A 19,615-nucleotide genomic window follows, 5' to 3' on the forward strand; every position below is an offset into this window, starting at 1 on the left:
TATTACAAATATTTCCCCAGATGCTGGCTTGCCATCTTGTTTTCTCTTACGGTGTCTTCTGAAGAAATTGCCTGTTTACTTTAACTGAGAAATAAACACTAGTGATCTTCACTATCCTGAGTGAGATAACCCAGAACCAAAAATATGAATATGGTATGTACTCACTCATTAGTGGATTCTAGCCATAAACAAAGAACATTGAGCCTATAGTTCTATATTTCATGATCCTAGAGAAGCTACCCCCCAAAAAACATACATAGATTCACCTGGAGATGGAAGCAGACAAGATCTCCTGGCAAAAGTTGGGAGCATGGGGGTGGAAATAAAAGGAAGGGAAGTGGAAAAGGGACACCTTACAGAAAATGTGAAGTCAGAAGCTGGGGACAGGAGTTTGTAACACATAACCAAGAGATGTTCATGGTTCATGGTATTGATACCAGTTAAAACCAACCAGAATTTTGGCTGAAAAATAAGCCTTACCTAAATATGGCCTTACAAGACTATTTTAAGATGAAGCACAAAAGTATTTAATTTTTTTAAAGTTCACAATACTATGCACACAGAGAATAAATGAAAGCAACAAGAATGAACAGCACGAAATAGCTAGAAAGAATTCAGCAGCTCAAACCAAAACAGAGTGATGCTTGGATAAGGGCTATGGCAGCAAGTCAAAAAAGAAAAATAAAATAAAAAAGAGAGAGAGAGAGAGAGAGAGAGAGAGAGAGAGAGAGAGAGAGAGAGAGAGAGAGAGAGAGAGATTTTTTTTTTTTTGGGAGGCAGAGACTGATATGTGAGAAGGTTTTTAAGGATAACTTAGGGAACTCACAATACCTTGTAAAACTAGGCCTCACTTAACCAGGCAGATCAAACCATGTAGAAAGGCCAGAGAAAGAGAAAAGGAAATAGAATTTTGTCTTTTTTTTTTCAACTTGAAATACTATATATGAAATGAAGAGATAAAGAATAGCAAGAAATTAAAAGTCTAGACTAATCCTACCAGCCAAAGAAAACACTAATGTCAGTGGATCTATGCATGGTATTTTCAATGCATATGTAAGCAGTTTTAAGTGAAAACAACATCAAGCTATCTTTTAGTTTAGTCTGCTGTCTGTCCTATCTTTTCCTATGTAGTATATATCAAGAACATTGCACTGTATCTCTAAGTGATGCTACTTTGCTGGTAATCACTGGGTGATTTGCCATTATCTAAATATGGTAGTGTTCTCTGAAGTGATCTCCAGCTACTGGATGTTCAGGTTGTTTCCACTATTTTATACTCAGTCACAAGGCATTAAACACACACGCATATCAGTTAAGAGAGTTACTCTTCAAGTTACAGAAAAAATAAATTAATAAATAATAAGACATTTTCTTCATTGAGGAGAAAAAGAATATCTTTTGTTAAAAAAGAAAATATACTTCTTTATATCTCATTAACATGGATAGGTCATGTGCCCACTTATCTGTAAAGAAGTCTGACAAAACATCTATAATGTTAGCCTTCATTGTAGAAATTGGAAGCCATCTACAAGGGAGAACCATCCTTTGACTTTGCTCTTGATCATTTCAGCAACCTGTTAAAAAACCCAAAAAAACTTCCCAGTTTTCAATCTAAGTGACAACAAGCAACTTAAACTGAGGGTGTGTGTTCTGTTTACCATCAATGATTTCTTCTCCTGGGTATGAAATTTGTACAGAGCTGTATCTACAAATTGCTTTGAGTAAACTCAGAAAAACTCTGGGGAAATTAAAAGAAAAAAAAAAAAGATCCTACAACTACCACCTTGCTTTCGCACCTAAGTGGCATAGCCTTGCTGCTCAGAACACAAATCTGGGCCAAAAGAGTTTCTCCCATTTTATGACTCCACTAAGAAAAAAAGTTAAGAAAAACAACAAACTTTTAAAAGTTCTCAAGTATAATTCATCTTTAATTTGTAAGAGGGTGAAGAGGTAGCTCTAACTCCTTTTAGGTCAACAATGTTTTTTAAATTTGAATATTACTCTACCTCGTAGTATTTGCTACTCATAAGCAATATATAGACACAAGACAAAAAATAAGCACAGAAAAAGAACGAAGCTTACAATCAAACAAGGATATACCTTCAAGGAAGGACTATTAAAAACACAAGGCATTAAAATGTGAGTTCTAACTCGATTTCTCCCTGACTGGCCTCTTGTCCTCCCTCAGTCACCTCCTTCCTCTGTCCTTGTCAACTGACTACAATTAGCTATCAGCAGTCCTTAATAATCTTTTCTGTCTCTAACTCCCTGGACAATATTTAGCAACAAATTCATTGCAAGCTTCTGATTATCAAGTTTTGAATAACAATTCTGCAATGCCCCCTTGAACTTCTACAGACATACATTCGGTATACATGTATCCCATAACATTTTACTGTTTAATATTTGATATTTATTGTTGTTACATAGTCCTATCCTTTTTTTAATTATTTATTTATTATGCATACAATATTCTGTCTGTTTGTATGTCTGCAGGCCAGAAGAGGGCACCAGACCTCATTACAGATGGTTGTGAGCCACCATGTGGTTGCCGGGAATTGAACTCAGGACCTTTGGAAGAGCAGGCAATGCTCTTAACCACTGAGCCATCTCTCCAGCCCACATAGTCCTATTCTTATAAGCACAGGTTCAAACATCATTTGCATTATGAGACTAAAGACAAGAAACCTTTGTCTTCTCATATTTATTAAAACTTTTGATTCTTATATGTAAAGGTAATGCCAGCAGACAAGAAGGAGCAAGGTATGAATCAAGATAATGCAACCAATCTATGAAAGAGATATAAATCAGATAATTCAGGCTAACCAATACTCATTACACTTTCCTCTCAACACTGAGTCCTGAACAACTCTAATAGTGTATTTGATGCTAAAAACAATATGCTCTCATTGTAAAAGAAAAGAGGATACTCAGGAGAATAAAAAGAATGAGAGCATTCTGACAAATTCAATAGAAACAGAGATCTCATCTCTTGACACTTCCTCCTTATAGGACCCCTTTTGGAAGTTAGTTCTCGATTCTAAGTTGTGATTCATTATTGTAAAGTAAATGAGATTATTTCTACATTGGGTTGATACAAAAATTAAACAAAACACATGCAAATGCTTAAGGCAGTACTTGAAACAAAACACATATCCAGTAAATATAGGTTCATTTTATAGTCACTGTAAGGTAAAGAATAAAAGCCTAGAAACACGATAAATCTATAGAAATCACCAACACAAAAGGGACCCTAAATTTTAAAATGAAAATCCCATAATCATTACAATAGGATTATAAGGTCAAACTAGACAAATTCGTGGCTATTAACTTCAGCCTTGAATGTTATAGAAAAGAAAGCCTAACTGGCATTACTATGATCATATGACACTGGAATTTGTATATTTTCTATCAGTCTACATTTCCTCTCTACCTGGGCTCAATACAAAAAAAAAAAAATCCAAACAACAGTTCAAACTATAGTACTTGCTTATGCATTTACTAAACAATATTATGAGCTATTCTATGTTTTTGATTTATTTTATAAACGTTTATTGAAACAATGAGCTACCCAGTTTGGCACCATGGCTAGAAAGTGAACAAGAAGAGTGTCATACAGATCAATGCTAAGTGCTATGAAGAAATAAAGAGGCTAATGGCTCAGAGAACAGAGGGGATGACACGCCCATAAAAAGGGTTGCCAGCCAGGCAGGCCCTTCCTGAGGCAGGCAATCTAAATGGACGGTTTGAAGAAAAACACTAAGCACTGAAGGAAAACACTAAGCATCATCAAGACAAAAAAGGGGGGCACTGTGGAGAGCAAAGAGCTGCTACACAAAGCTAGTCAAGAACATGCTTGACCAGTGCTACTCAACAGCAGGTAAATGAAGCCTGGGGGTATGAGAAATCTATAGGGCATGTGAGAAATTCAGATTATTTTCCTAAGCAAAAAGGCCAACCAGAAAATTTAAAACAAGAAAGCAATGGGATTTGATTTATATTTTAGACAATAACTACTGAAGCCTCAGTCAGCAAATTAAAAAACCTAAAAATCATATCAGGAAGCAGCTGTAAAGGACCAGCTGAGAAAGTGTCTTGGACCAGGGACAAATGGAAGATGCACTGACTAAGGGCACGAAAGTTAGGAATCACAATAGACAAGATTTTAAATAAAACATAACAAAAATAAATAGGATCAAGAACCTAAACTGAAAAATTCTCAGAGTAAGTAGGAAAAACTATTCGTGATAGAACTGGGTGCATACTACTTAGAGACAAGAATAACGTAAAATCCACAGAAGAAAAAACAATTCTCAAACTAGAATTACCTCAGTGTTTAAAGAAAAAAAAGGGAACACTTAAGCATAATAGCTCATGACTGTCACCTCAGCACTCAGAAAGCTGAGGCAGGAGGATGCACATTTGAGGCTAGTCTGGAATATATAGTAAGAACTGTCTCAAAAAATGAACAAAAGTGTATCCTTTTCAAAAGGCACAGTAAAATGAGAAGAGCTACAAAAATCAGTGAATATATGTGACAAATACATAAAATGTTTATCTAAAATATTAAAAGATGATCAAACAAACGACAAGGGGAAACAGTGAAGATTTTGTTCTTCCTTTTGAAGATATAGAGATAGTAAGTTACATAAAAAACAATGCCATTCATTTTTATTCAAAACAAGACAGAAAAGCACAGCAAATACCACTAATTGAAAAGCTGTAATCACAAGGGTTGGTGAAGATGAAGAGTGAGGCTCTCCAGGCCTTGAAGAAGGCTGCAGAGCAGCAGGGCCTCTGTGAAAACTGTAGCACTGACAATCTGAGACACACTCAGGTCATTTACTCAGAATTCTTACTGTTAGGTAATAAGCCAGAAGAATTCTGAAATTTGCTTTAAAAAATGTGGATGTGAATATTTCTTGTCCTACTATTCTCAATCACTCAGAATTGAAGATAAGCCCTTTGTCCTTTGAGATGTGAATGAATAAGCAAACTGGCCTACACTATCCATGGGTATCATAAGCAGTACATTGGACCTAGCTATTGACAAAGAAAACTACATGACCAAGTCTTGAAGGTCTTACGTTTAAAAAAGAGGCATTCAAAAGGCCATATAAAAACAAATCCATTTACAGTACATTCTCCAACAAGCTCACTTTCAGAGAAAACAACTTTAATCCAAAGGTACTGCAAGGGGGGAAAACTGTCTACAGAGAAAGAGGGGGAGGGAGAGTCTACTCCTTCTCCGAGGTAGTAGCTCTACAACTATATTCATCTGTTAAAATTCATACACCTGTACCAAATAGGACTACCTCCACAAATCTGACTTAAAATAGTATCAAACACCAGTGACAGGCATATTTCTGAATTCTTAATTTCAGGCATCTAAAACTGTATCTACAAACATACAAACATTAAAAGAACATGAGTATCCTTAATTCTGATTAATGCTTACAGCCTCACTTTTGTCTTCTATTTTTCTTTAATAGTCTTTTAAACAACTTTTATTGAAATTGAAATATTAAAATGTTTGGGGCTGGAAAAATGGTCCACTGATTAGATCGCTGGTTACTCTTACAGAGGACTCATGTTCAATTCCCAGTACCTGCATGGTGGCTCACTATCATCCATAAAAGTCAAGGTGATCTGAAGCTTTTAATTTCTGACTAGACATAGATGTGGTCCAACAGACAGGCATGCAGGCAAAATGCTCACATACATTAAATAACAAAGCCTTAAAATTTAAAAATAAAAAACAAATTAAAATCTTAAAATGAGTTAAAGTCGATTTGTGCAGTGAAATATAAAACTAGAAAACTTACAACTCCTAAACCTAAACAAGGAAAAGGGAAATCTGAAGATTCACTTCAAAACACATCAAGAAAGATTTTAAAATACTCAAAATGAGAATACTGAACAACGTGAAGTGAAGGCATCAGAATAACTGCTGAATTAACAACAGGAGTGCGTGCAACTGACTTATCCTCACTAGTCATTTCAGAGTTTTACTCTTTTTACAAAGGTCTTTAAAGCAGTTTTGATCACCACAACTGCACTTTCAGGTTGAAGGAACCTAAAATTAGTTTCTTGAAGGGCAGATTAAAAGTCCTTCCAATTTTCCCTAAATCCCAAGAGTCATGCACAATTAGTAACACTTTCATTGCCTGTTTCAACTGAGTATATCTCACTTAGAGCCCAAGTTTGCTCTGCCCTCTCAACTTTCTGAAGGATACAAAAAACCAGGCTGAGCCCACAGGAAATAAGGCCTCCAAGTGGCAACTGTTCATGCTGCATAAAGAAACACCACTGAGTAGAAGTCATGAGAGAAAAGGGAGTGTCAAAAACAGACAAAACCTAACAAAGAGATAAAAATTCTGAACTGTTGCCTTACAAGCTAATTTGAGCAAACCTGCTTTCGCTGTGTAATAGTGAACCCAGTCCATGCAGAGATTGTCAAGCTCAACCTAGCAAATTTGGGAGCCTTTCTCCCAGTGGACTCCCAGAGCCTACCTAGTCTCAAGCTTCATCAGTTACCCCACCTAGACACTTTATGCAACACTGGTGACACTGTGCTCACTTCAAAGTAAGCTGTGCATGTGCAGCTCTTGATACAAGGAGGGAAAGAAAGCTCCTCCGTGAACAGGAAGGATAAAGAAGTACATACTTCAGGTTAGCAACAGTTTGGAAGAAACGATAAAATGGCTGGCTTCTAAAAATTTTTTCCAGAAGAGCTTTCTATTAGGAATTAATTGAATGAATACACACAAGCAACAAATCAGAAATCATACCCCTAACCTAGAAATTTTGTGACCTCTGAAGTGAAAATTGAGCTGAAAATTATTTAAATGTATGAGAGTCTTTGTTATGAGAAGGCAAATCAGAGCCTCTTAAGAGTCTCAGCAAACTGCAGCACAAAGATTGAATTATACTACATCACTCAATACTGCATCTCCTTTCTCCAAGGGAAAAAGAGAGCAGCGAATCAACATAAAGAGGGACTTGATGCAAAACTGCTTTAGTTTTAAGCATCATCACAGCTCTGCGAGCACATATAAACAGAGCCCTATAAGTGCAAAAGGCACAGGGCCACCTGCACAGTGGCTTTCTATAACCAAGCTTCTTAAACCATGGGTGGAGACCAAGAAAAAACCGGCAACAGTTTCTGAATGCAATAACCGCAAATTAAAATGCATTATGAATCCGAGGTGTTTCTGGTAGTGCTCACCTATACTGTGGCATGGAACTGCACTGAGTGTTGATTTTAAACACATCAAGTTGTGTGACACCAGCAAAGACTACCTGAAACACTTCAGTTAGTAATAGAGATGACTGTGTGCTACAAATTACAGTGTTTTACTGTACAAAGTTTTCTACTCATAGAAACATAATGGTTTAATTACAGAAAATAAAAGTTTTTTCCTACTATTCTTTATAGAAAATCTCTTTAAATTGTACTATGTTAGAATGCTTATTTTTAAATTTTACTGTTAGAGTTGCTGACCTGAGTTACAAATAATCAGAGAGAACTCTGACTTGGAATTAGGTCAGACTTCCCAACAGTTTCTGAAAGTCCTCATATACTGATCATTTTATTCTAGTATTTATGTGATGTGGGGTTATGAGCATTGAGGATCAACTCGGAGAAACTGTAAATTGCCCAACATCTTATATTATGAAATACTCAGCTAATATTTCTTTATATAAAAATAAGCAAATTTATCTCATTAGTATGAGAATTTCTGTATATATATCTGGTTTTTTTCCCCCACATTTATTTATTTACTTTTCATTGATTTAAATCCAGGAAGGGTACAGCATCACACGGATTCTGTGTGCAATGGCCTTTGCAAGAAGGTTGCTTTGGAATCTGGCAAGCACCATGCCACTGTTTCCACGGGCCCGAGTTACTTTCCCCCAGATCACTCTAGTTGTTGTTTTTTCACTTTGTTGTTTTTTGCTTTATACACATAAGCGCATCTCTTGCCCAAGTAGAATTCAGTTTCATCTCAGGCATAAACACCTTCAATTTTAAGAAGGGCTGTGTGCTCTCTCTGGTTCCGGAGACCTCATTTATGGCCAGCAAAAGTGGCCTTGCACCACAGCCTTCCAGACATACTGTCTTTTAGAAGTCCTGTTCCCAGCAGGCCTCCACAGGCGCCAAGACAGCCGAAAAAGAACAGCCTCAAAAACTGTTTTATAATAAATTTCTTTGTGATTATGAGCAAATGTTTTATTTATATGTCTATATATCCAAAGCTTCATTGAAATGTCTTGGATGAGAGGGGCTGCAAATACAGATTTAAGAAGTCTTGGTCTCCAAAGCCTTTAAACTCCAGGCAGACAGTAATCAAACTAAAATAGCAATAGCTGAGAAAAACCCAAATCTACTTTATAGCTCATGTTAAAGTTAACTCAATAACATATACAATAAGAAAGCACTTTACCATATACAATAAAGACTAAAAAAAAATAATATTACTGGTCATAAGGTTTGCTTAGATTTAAAAATAACATGAGCTGTAAATGCTGAGCTTGTAAAGACCATTTACACACAGACCAGACTTTGGAAAGAACGTACAATTGTAACATATGACCTCAGTAATCTCCCTACATGATAAAGACCCTTCACAAACTGATTCCTATGAAGCCAAATCTTGAGAATGGTAAAAATTCTAGTAAAGAAGGGCTAGCACACAGCTGCTGTACCTTTCCAACAATCCTAACCAAGTGTTAGTGTGTAGGGAAAGAGAGTGAGAGGAGTGGCATTCTAAGTCTATGGTTACGATGGGCAACTGAGTGCTAGCTTACTGGCACCCCTTGAAGAATAAAGTTTTACAAAGCACCAGAGGAAAGCAAGTCCTCCTAATCTTGCACCCTCAAGCCATAGCACGTATTAGGGATGAGATGGGTCCAGGAAAGACAGTTTCAATAATGTAGGAAAGCCATATTCAATACAAGCTAGCAGCAGAACAAATCACAAAACCATTGGTGGCCTGATAGTGAACATAAAGGAATGGAAAACTGCTCTTGGATATGTACAATGTTTTGACTTTTGTTAAAAAGGTAAACTGTGTTTTTCATTTTATTTCAAGGTTTATCTTACCACTAGTAAGATACTACATGGCCACAGGACTATATATTATATAATTAGTTATATAATTAGTATAGAAGAAGTACTCACCTTTTTTGTAAGATTTATTTCCATTTTAAATATGTATATGTGAAGGGGTGCATGTAAGTGTGGATGCCTTTGAAGGCTAAAGGCATGAGATCACCCTGAGCTGTTAGCTGCCCAATGCGGGTGGTGCTAGGAAGCCAAATTGAGGTCCCTGAAAGAATAGTTCCTACTTGTAGTTGCACACACTTGTTTTACATATCCTGCACTTTTATGCCCTTAAGGTTTTTGTCTAATGACCTATTTTAAAAGACCTATCAGAAATTATCACAATGTTTCATCCAAATGCAGTTGAGGCTTAAAATGGTAGTTTTGAAATCTGTAATAGAAAAGGGGGGACATATTTTCTAAACTGTCCTTATGTTAATATTCTCCCCCAAATTGTCAATCTGGAATAAATACATGCATATTCATTCCCGCACGGGTGAGCGTGCACACCCACACACTCACACTGTAAGGGTCAGTAGAAAAATAAGCATGCAAATTTATATCCTAATAAGAGTCAATCAAATGACAGGGACAATAAAACAAAATGTTAAGACAGAAAATAGCAACAGTAAATATTGTCTTTTTGAAAAAATAATTCAAACACATAGGATAGTAAAAGGCAAAGGCATTTTAAATCATTTCCTTAGTAATATAAGTAATATTTAAATAGATTTAATAGTGCTGCTCCAAACCAATGAATTATGGGTTTAAAACCTATTAAAATGTAATGTTTTTTTTTCCTGAGCTGAGAGGAGAGAGATTTAAATCCACTGAATTTTAATATTTCAGCTTGAGCTGCAGGAGGTAGAGAAAGTCCAAATGAACTATTCCATCAGCACCATTCAAGCATGAACATTTTAATCAGTTTTCCTTCCTTGGAGTTCTCTAACACAGTTTACGCTGTCATTCTGAAAGCACTTAACACAGAAAGTGTGAAAAACCACCAAGGCTTGTTATTGCCTTCACAATTGATGGCAAATAATTTTGCAGACTTCCTATCATTAAAATGTCACTACTAAAAATTGAGGTTCAGCATTTCTAGTGCTAAACTGCATTTTCCTGCAACACCATGGCATACCTGTTCATAAAGGTTATTGGGATGCGGTATTTTAATGCTTGCATTTATATCATTCCCTCTTTAAAAAGTTAGGACAAAAAAGAGGATGAGGAATCTTTCTTAAAAAATTTATTTTCATTTTCATAAGCTAAATCTTTTTCTCTAATGCTTACCCTAACAAACTTTTTCTTTTTTTTAATTAATTTATTTATTTATTAAAGATTTCTGTCTCTTCCCCACCGCCGCCTCCCCTTTCCCTCCCCCTCTCCCAATCAAGTCCCCCTCCCTCGTCAGCCCAAAAAGGAATCAGGGTTCTCTGCCCTGTGGGAAGTCCAAGGACCACCCACCTCCATCCAGGTCTAGTAAGGTGAGCATCCACGAAACTGCCTAGGCTCCCACGAAACCAATAGGTCCAGTAGAATCAAAAACCCGTTGCCATTGTTCTTGAGGTCTCAGTAGTCCTCCTTGTCCACTATGTTCAGCGAGACCAGTTTTGACCCAGGCTTTTTCAGACCCAGGCCAGCTGGCCTTGGTGAGTTCCTGATAGAACCTATAATTCGGGTTCTTAGAGAAGCTAAATAAGAAGGAGAACCCAAAGAAAATCATATAGGCATCCTCCTGAATATTAAACTTCATCAGGCGATGAAAGGAGACAGAGACAGAGACCCACATTGGAGCACCGGACTGAAATCTCAAGGTCCAAATCAGGAGCAGAAGGAGAGAGAGCACAAGCAAGGAACTCAGGACCGTGAGGGGTGCACCCATACACTGAAACAAACTTTTTCTTAACAGTAGTTTGCTGAAATCCTTAAGGGTCTAAGTTAGCCTCCTTTATTAAGTATACCCACATTCACACAGCATGTACTGATTATATAGTGTAATGGATTTAAGAATCATTTTAAGATAGTCAGATGACTCAATTTAATAATACAGGAAATGAAAACATCATTTCTAATTAGATCATATTACTGATTTAAAACTGCAATTTGTGTGTTGTTCCAACAGCGCAATCTCAGAGATTCTAATTTAAAAGCACAGTGGCTAGGAGGACGCATGGCAGTATCAAACTACACGCATCCCATCCCCCCAGCCCATGTGGGGTAACTCAAGGAAAGCTTCAAAGGAACATGAAATCAAAATACAAGGCAGTAACTATAAACAAAAGCAAAAGAGAAATTTCCTGGTTTTCTTTCTTATAAATAAAAGAAAAAAATTAACTTATTTGAGTCTATCAACACTTTTAAACTGAACATGACCTGTGAAAGAAATCATTATAACTGTGTTTCATTCCATTAAACACAACTAGCTTATTGTCAGGAGAACAGTCACCTCTCCAGGTTTCAGGCTCACTTCAGCATTTTGCATTTAAACTGAATGGATCACTGGTTTGGCTCATTTACCAATGAAGGTAGAATAATACTGCAGAGTTAAAAGGTGCGCTTCATCAGATTTCATTAAATCTAGGAACATTCCCTCTTGTCTGGATGATGTGCCTACATATAAAATAGGTGCATATGGAGAGATAAATAAACGAAGGGCTGCAGTAGTGTAGTGGGTCTTGTGCCTCCTGGATGAAATGTTGTCATTTCCCCAGTGCAGAAAAAAATCACTGCCAATTCCATTCTAACATCTCAGTAAGACAAATCTAAACCTGACCTATCATCACTCTGGTAGCAAATCAAAGTGCTGCCATTTCCTGGAAAGGTCAGGCAGTGGATAAAGGCTTTTGTTACCAAGGCTTAAACTGAGGCCAATCCCTAGGCTCCACATGGTAGGAGAACCGATTCCTACAAGTTGCCTTCTAACCTCCACGAGGCATGTCACATGGCACCAATGTGTCACCATCCCAGCATACAAATAAATAAATGCTACCATTTCTTAAAACAAGTACAGAGAACAATAGGTGCATTTAAATCCCACAAATATGCATAAATTCTCTGAAAACTGATACAAAACTATCATCATGCTTTAAAACCAAAAAGAACCTCAGCTGCAGAATTCAGAAAGTGAAGTTTGTAGCCAGGTTCCTTCTTTCTCAGGTGTTTGTGGTAACCTAGAATAGCAGCATTTATTTTTATTTTTGTAATATCTGTTTTCAGAACAGGCAGATTATATAATTTTAGCTCCATTCTGTCCAAATACAAATAGTCTGAAACTCTACGAAATTCACCAACATCAACACATGTTGATAGCATGAAGCTCTACTGAATTATTTTTAAGTAAACTTTTAGATTACATAATTAAATCTACATGGACAATATGACTAGTAGGAACAATTACAACTTACAAATGGTTTCTCTGAGAAAGCAATGTTATCCTATTCAACACCAAGTATGTGAAAACAAAATAATGTAAAACAGCATTAAAAATATATGGAATTGATAAAAGTAGGGAAACTTATTTGATTTTCTACCTGTCATAATTTTTTTTAATAAAAAAAAACCCACAGGTCTGATTTAGCTAATTTTCCACTGTTCAGCTGATCACTAGAAACTAGAAAAGCAAAACAACCAAAATGCATTGTTTTCCTAAAAACAAGTGCTAATCAGATGTAGGTAGCAAGCTGTAAAAGTCATCGCAAACACTAAACTACATAGAATAACAACTGTAGGTAGGTCCTATCATCATTCACCTGTGAGAGAGAATCTGTAAAAACAAAGAACACACATACCATTCTGACATGACCATAGCTCATTCACACGAAAAGTTTCATGCAAGCAGAACTGTGAAGTACATAGTTTAACTTTGAAAACTGAGCTGTTTCTCTCCGTGTGTGTGTGTGTGTGTGTGTGTGTGTGTGTGTGTGTGTGTGAGCACGCGCACGCTGCTATCTTCTTGAGTTTTAAGAAAGAAAAAGTAGTCATCAAATGTTTTCTCTTCACTGCCCCATCTCTCTTTCTCCTGAGTCTACAGGGCCTTTCTGATTCCGCCTCTGCTTCCCAAGGCACATTTCTCTTACTTTTTTCCATTATGATGTCTGTTAATTTACTACCATTTTTCTTTTTCTGGTGGTCAGAGAGAAACAAAATAGACCTTCAAATAGGCCATTAAAGAACAAGCTACAATCAGACTACTGCTATCAACACCAATGCAATGATCCCTGAGTCCTGATTCCCTAGTTAAAAGACAGTGGCATAATTGTAGCAGTATCTTCACTGCAGATTGATTATTAGGCGACCCTTATTCATATCTTCACTCAGCAATTTGAATTTTAATGAAAGCAAATGGAATAATTAGCATTTCAAAGTGTGTTTGATACACTGAGAGGGAAAAAGAGAAAAGACTTTTGTGTATAATTTTTACACAAAGAAAGCATTTGGGAGGGAGTAGAAAGGAGTGGAGTCTTCTTTAGAATGTGGCAAAGCGCTTCCAGCACTTCTGCATAAAGTGTCAAGTCAGTACCAGACTGTTTACAACCAAGAGTTCTCCACTTTATTATTATTTCGAAGTTTTTATCAGTTGTTTCATTTGGAACTGGAGTGAATGCCTAAACCTATGGATCCAGCAAGTTATATAAAAGACCACTGCCACTACTGCCAGCTAGCATTTTCTAACTGGGCCACTGATTGTTTTAGTTCATCTGCTTTCTTCTACAAATGGACACTATCCTGTAAGATCAACTCATAACAAAGAAGAAAGAGTAGAAGCGGATAAGCAAAAATACATACTTTACTAAAAGTGTTATTAAGACAAAATAAATCATTTGGAATGATAAAAAGAAATCAGGTCATTTTAACATCAGAGCAAACTGTATCATTTCTTCCTATCTAGTTTAGCAACAGTAACTAATGGCACAATAAAGAAACATGAGAAAGAGCTGTCCAGTCTCCTCAGGGGAGTTTTCAGGAGCCAACTTAATTAGTAAACTGTGGCACAAAGCTTCTGAGCAGCTAACAAATGCCTCAGGAGACTGAAGGGCAAGAACTGTGGTCATCTATTACTTTCTGCCCGTTTGGTGGAACAAAATTTAAAGAGAGAAAAACAAGAAAGCTAAGGACAAACACTAAGATCACAGCTAAAATGGAAAGGCCACGTACCCCAATGATGGCGTTCAGTTCTGCCATGGTCACCTGCTTGGCCCGTTCCACAGCCTGCACCACTTGTTGCTGGTGCTATAAATGAAGATCAGAAACAGAATACAATTATTTGTTTTCTACTTAGTCAGAACAGCTTTTCCTAATATGTCCTCTAACTTTTCATGCAAAATAGCATTTGGGAGTCTCCAGATTAAATAAAATCCCCAGGTGGTAGATGACTACATAGATGTCCAGGGTCACTGGGCCCACAATGCTTAGGAATAACCAGGCATCAGCTGTACACATCATCTCTGAGCTCATGGAGGATGCTCCCTACATCTGCACTATCTGCTCATATTTCATTCTCAGGCCAAGAGAGCACTCTAACCAAACATCTTGTGCTAGTACTGAAAACAAAGCTCAACTTATCCCATCTGTTTCTTTATTATTTCCTTTTCTCTATGCTACCTACAAGAAAAACATTTTTTAAGTATTCCCTACAAGTACTTATTTTTAGATTCTTCTATGGTGTTTATTTGCATAAACAGTGAAAGGTTATTTTAATTCCATGTTCTATCTCTCCTAGAAGTGTAAAAGCGTCTATGTTTGTATTTCTGTCATGAAGGGTTGCATGCTTAAACAAAATATAAGCAAATGAATTTAAAGTACTTCATGTACTTTTAAATGCAATTGAAAAACAAAAATTCACAAATCTAAATTATTTTTCCTTAACAAAACTAGAATCATTAATACTGAAAAATCTCTCAACCCTTGATTCATTTCCAAGGAGAATGAGCAATAACTGATATGAATAAGTTTTATGATATTGGTAATAATCAAAACACAAGGAATACGGAATTGTGCATGGAGCACTCACACCTCTGGATACACACAAGCAGTTGTATAAGACTCTCAAAATGTAAACATAACCCCATTAAGTACATGTGAAGAGTCTAGTATCTATAGACTCAAATTTGTTCTGTGGAATTCTTTCAAATAGCTTTAGCAAATGAAGGACAAAAAGGTATGTCACAGGCATTTCTCTGTGTTGTTGGAAGAGGCTTGTGTTAACTGATCTCTGGTGAAAATTTTAGCATCTATTCTTCACTACTTTGAAGTGAATACATGATTCAACTATAAAACTGCTTACAACACACAAAGAACTCGCCACAAAACATGTAATTTTCCTTTACTATCAAGTTTCCATGTCTAAACTCTCAAACATATATATGATATTGTGACTTAACTTCTACCTCTGACGTGAACAGAGATATGAAAGGGAGGTTCTGTGGTAAAGAAAACTACCTTAAATTAGTTACATACAACATGGTGTTTTATCCTTTGCTTATTAATAGAAAAATGTTAAATAACAAGTTAATACCTTTTAAGTTTTCACTAGAAATAAGCTAAAATATATACTTGTGAATTGTTTTTAATTGCAGGAGTTTCAGTTTCAAAACATGATCTAAAAGGAAGCTCAGTCTATAAACAGCTATCTACTTACTTTTCCATAGTTACTAAAATGACATAAATTTCTCTTACATAAAATTTGGAGGAAGGGATGGTGAGATAGCTCAGACTACCAGTAAGGTGCTTGTCATAAAAGCATGTGACAGCATGCAGTTAATTCCAGCATTGGGGTTGCATAGAAAAGATCTCTGGAGTTTACTGGCCAGCAAGTCTAATCAACAGGCAAGTTCCAGGTTCAGTGAGAGAGCCTGTCTCAAAATGAGGTGGAGAGAGAAACTAAAAAGCACACCAGATTTCAATCTCTGGCTTCTATGAGCACATATATACATATGCACACAAACAAGTATGCAGACACAAACACACACACACAAACCTAGAAGGAATAGAGAGTAAGAGTCTATAATAATAGCTTCAGCTTATCTTAAAGACACTTTAAAACCACATGCCATGCTTACTGAGCACTTACTGTGTGCCAAGTTCAAAGCTCATTTTAAATTTATGATATTTCTCAGCATTGTGAAAAGCAGTAGTACTTACAAAGTGGCCTCTGAGATTTTTAATGCTCCATCCAGTTTTAAAATATGTATACATACTTGTGTGTGTGTCTGTGGATGTTTGTGCTAGCAGACCAGATATGTTGGATCCACCTGTAGCTGGAGTTACACAGTTGTGAGCTTTCCCACATGAGTGCTGGAAACCACTCTTTAACCACTGGGCCATCTCTCCAGCTCTCTCCCATCGTGATTATGTGGGGGAAATTGTTGCAAACTTTCTACCTTTTACTTGTGACATTCGACAGTAGCTGTTTAAAATTTCCAAGTGAGACAAAGAATAGCATGTGCGCTCACCCACAACACATAGCACTCACTCTACTCGTGCACAAATTCACCTAAAGTACAAACGCTCTTATCATGAGAAGTCTCAATCTCCTGAAATAGCTCCTTTACATTAAGTATTAAATATTCAAAAAACAATTACATGGAACAGAGATATGAAACATAACTATGTGAGGCCTCTCTAGCCTGAGGACTGTGCAACTGTTGCTTCATAAATTGTATCTCAACTGCTAAGAGACAAAGACGCCTCAGGCAGCAACTCTCTACAGCATTAAAATCAAGTGCATTTTTTTGAGAAAACTCAACTCAATTCACTGATCTGCCATCATATCTAACAGTAACTCGTTAGGAAGCTAACATAAAAACGGAAGTCGTGACTCAGCTTGTGTGCTTTGATAGCAATGGCTAAGGGGTATACAGTTTCTGGACTTTACCTGCAGTTTGGAATTCACCTTCCCTGTTTCTGCTCACATGAATTCTCTGCTCATTAAGGACCTTTTGAATATAAGCTTCCTGAGGCAAACAATGCCACCTCTCCTGTGAGCTCTCAAAACACAAGTACCGCCCTACCACGCCTCTCTGCACAACAGGGAAACACATCACCTATACACTGGACACACCCACCAGGTAGCGTGAACATCAAAACTCACACAGGAAGAAGAGGTAAAAAGATGAGAAAAGCAAACTTTATTATTATTCCCCAAAGTTGGCCCAATGCATTTTGTTTTTCATTATCAGATCTTAACAAATAAGCTCCCTGACTCAGGAAATTCATTGTGCTTATAATGTGGATAGCTTTTCCACTATGCCTGACAACTCTTCACTTTCCTCCTCTTCCCTACCTGTCACTTACTCCCACTCCACTCGCATTTTATTTCCAGCCCCATGTCCAGCTTGTTCTTTCTGATACCACACCTCAAGTGGTGAAGAAGGCACTTTAGCCCCTGCTACTGGGCAGAAGGGAACAGTCCCTTCTTATGCTTCAACAACGCTACCAAAGAAAATATTGAGAAAATACTAAAAAGCCAAGGGGATGACTGGGATTTAAAGGAGACAAAATATATCTAATTACTTTTTCCTTAAAATGTTGAACCTTACACTCCTTAGTTTTAAAAAAAACTATGCCGTAGAAATTTTATGACTGCAGAGTTACCGAAAAATCACTGAATTACACACAAGATAAAATGAATTTATGGAACATATGTTATACTTTAATATGATTATTTTACAAAAATACTGTAATTTGCAGAATACAGGTATTGCTGGGGGTTAAAAACTACATCAAATTACTTTTCGACTATTTTCATTGTTATAAAATTATTTTAATATTTGATCAAAAAAGCATTGAATTTTTCTTCCATGAAAAAAATTTTAAGTCCATAGAGGTCCAATAAGGCCTACTGATGAATAGACCTTTAAGAACCAATATGTGTTTTTAAAGTATGTTTTTCAGAAGTGATAGCAATGTCAGTGTCTGTCATAGCAATTATTTTGAGGCAAGAGATGTGATACTAAAGAGAAAAGTCATAATTGTTGCACTTAAAATTTTTCTAAATTTACTCCACATATTAGGAGGAAAAATTCAGGCAAAAATGCAAAGATGCTCAGAATCCTGATAATGAGAAGACACAGAGTAAGACTCACCACACCCATTTAATATACAATGCACAATTAGAGTACGAGAAAGGGAAGGGCATAAAATAGAAGAGGTCTGAAGAGGGAATCACGAAAGTCTTAGCTTCTCATTCATTTGTTCATTCAAATGTGTTAAGTGCCTAATAAAGCTCAGGCACCAAGGTTAGGATTATGACATGATAGACCACACCCCCTGATCTCACAGTTGTTTGATTTCTATGAAAATGGGCTGGAGAAATAGCTCAGAGTTAACAGCCCTTTTTGTTCTCGCAGAGGAGCTGGGAGAGATGATTCCCAGCACCCACAAGGTAGCTCACAATCATCTCTAACTTCAGTTCCAGAGGATCCAACACCCTCTTCTGGCCTCTATGTGCAATATATGCATGTGGTATACATATACACATGAAGGCAAAACTCTCATAGACAGAAAAAAAAAGATAAATCTAAGATTTAAGAACTCTATGAAGAAAGATGGGGAATTAATACTCAAAAGCTCTGTAATTACTACTGGGGAATAATTTCCGAGAGAAAATTAGAGGATGTTATGCAATGATTTATCAAGGAAATATCTTAATCTAATCTAATCTAAATACTAGTGGGAAAGTCCCTAAGGAAGCTGCCTTGACAACTGCAACTGGATGGACTTCTGTGAATGAAGAATGAGGAGAAAAAAATCCAGGCAAAAGGAAGAGCTTAGCAAAAGTCTTTAAGTCTCTCTCAAGAAAGAAAGTGAGTTAGCTGTGTGTGACTGGAGGAGCAGGAGCTGTGGAACCCTGCTGAGCAACAGACAGGGTAGGATTGTTGGCCTTTGGGATAGGCAAAAAATGGAATAAGCATTCGTAACAACAGCAACAACATAGGCAAATGCATGGAGACACAAATGTATGACAGAAGCATTTTCTAGAAAAGCACCTATTGGTAGAAATAAAATCTGGAAGAAAACAAAAGATGCCCAGCAGTGCAGGCTTTTCATTACAGGAAAACAGCTGTACTTTATTCTTATAGAAAGTGAGATGTTATTAAAATGTTTTAAGCAGCTGAATCCTGTCAGCGCTGGACTTTATTAAGATAGAATTTACTGAAGGCAAGGGCAAGGAGTGAACCAGACTGCAACAAGAACAGTTGCAGAGCCATGCAGTATTCCAGGTGAAAGACATTAGGTCAGAACTTGGACTGAATGCCTTTCTTAGGAATCATTAGCCACATGTAATAAATGCCACTTATTTACCATAACGCAAAGCTAAAACAACCTTTAGAGATTCGGAGACACGGAAACCAGGTTTTGTTAACCACCAAACGAGACTCTGCACCCTGACTTCCAAATGCTGTCTGGTTTGGTATGGTAAGAACTGCAGTACCAACTACAGGACAAAAAACATTAGTATATCCAATAGTTGACTCTCTACAGCATTCTAGCCAGTTGTCAGTCATTCTC

The 19,615-nt window shown here is 36.8% G+C and overlaps 1 protein-coding gene and 1 pseudogene across 13 annotated transcripts in view; both read right to left on the reverse strand.

Annotated features, from left to right (window-relative positions):
• Tle4 (TLE family member 4, transcriptional corepressor) overlaps positions 1-19,615 on the reverse strand; it is a 135,806-nt gene that overhangs the window by 72,821 nt on the left and 43,370 nt on the right. For 9 of the 13 annotated variants that reach the window (XM_050158709.1, XM_050158667.1, XM_050158707.1 and 6 more), the window contains one exon: positions 14,261-14,335. The exons of the other annotated variants lie outside the window; for them this stretch is intronic. In XM_050158709.1, the coding sequence (XP_050014666.1) occupies positions 14,261-14,335 (75 nt within the window). The remainder of the gene's footprint in view (positions 1-14,260; positions 14,336-19,615) is intronic. 13 annotated transcript variants of the gene reach the window in all.
• On the reverse strand, positions 7,798-8,117 carry LOC126511537 (60S ribosomal protein L35a-like; annotated as a pseudogene).

Source organism: Alexandromys fortis, unplaced genomic scaffold (genome assembly GCF_014885135.2).
Source record: "Alexandromys fortis isolate MF-2015 unplaced genomic scaffold, M_Fortis_MF-2015_v1.1 scaffold_10, whole genome shotgun sequence".
Classification (NCBI taxonomy): domain Eukaryota; kingdom Metazoa; phylum Chordata; class Mammalia; order Rodentia; family Cricetidae; genus Alexandromys; species Alexandromys fortis.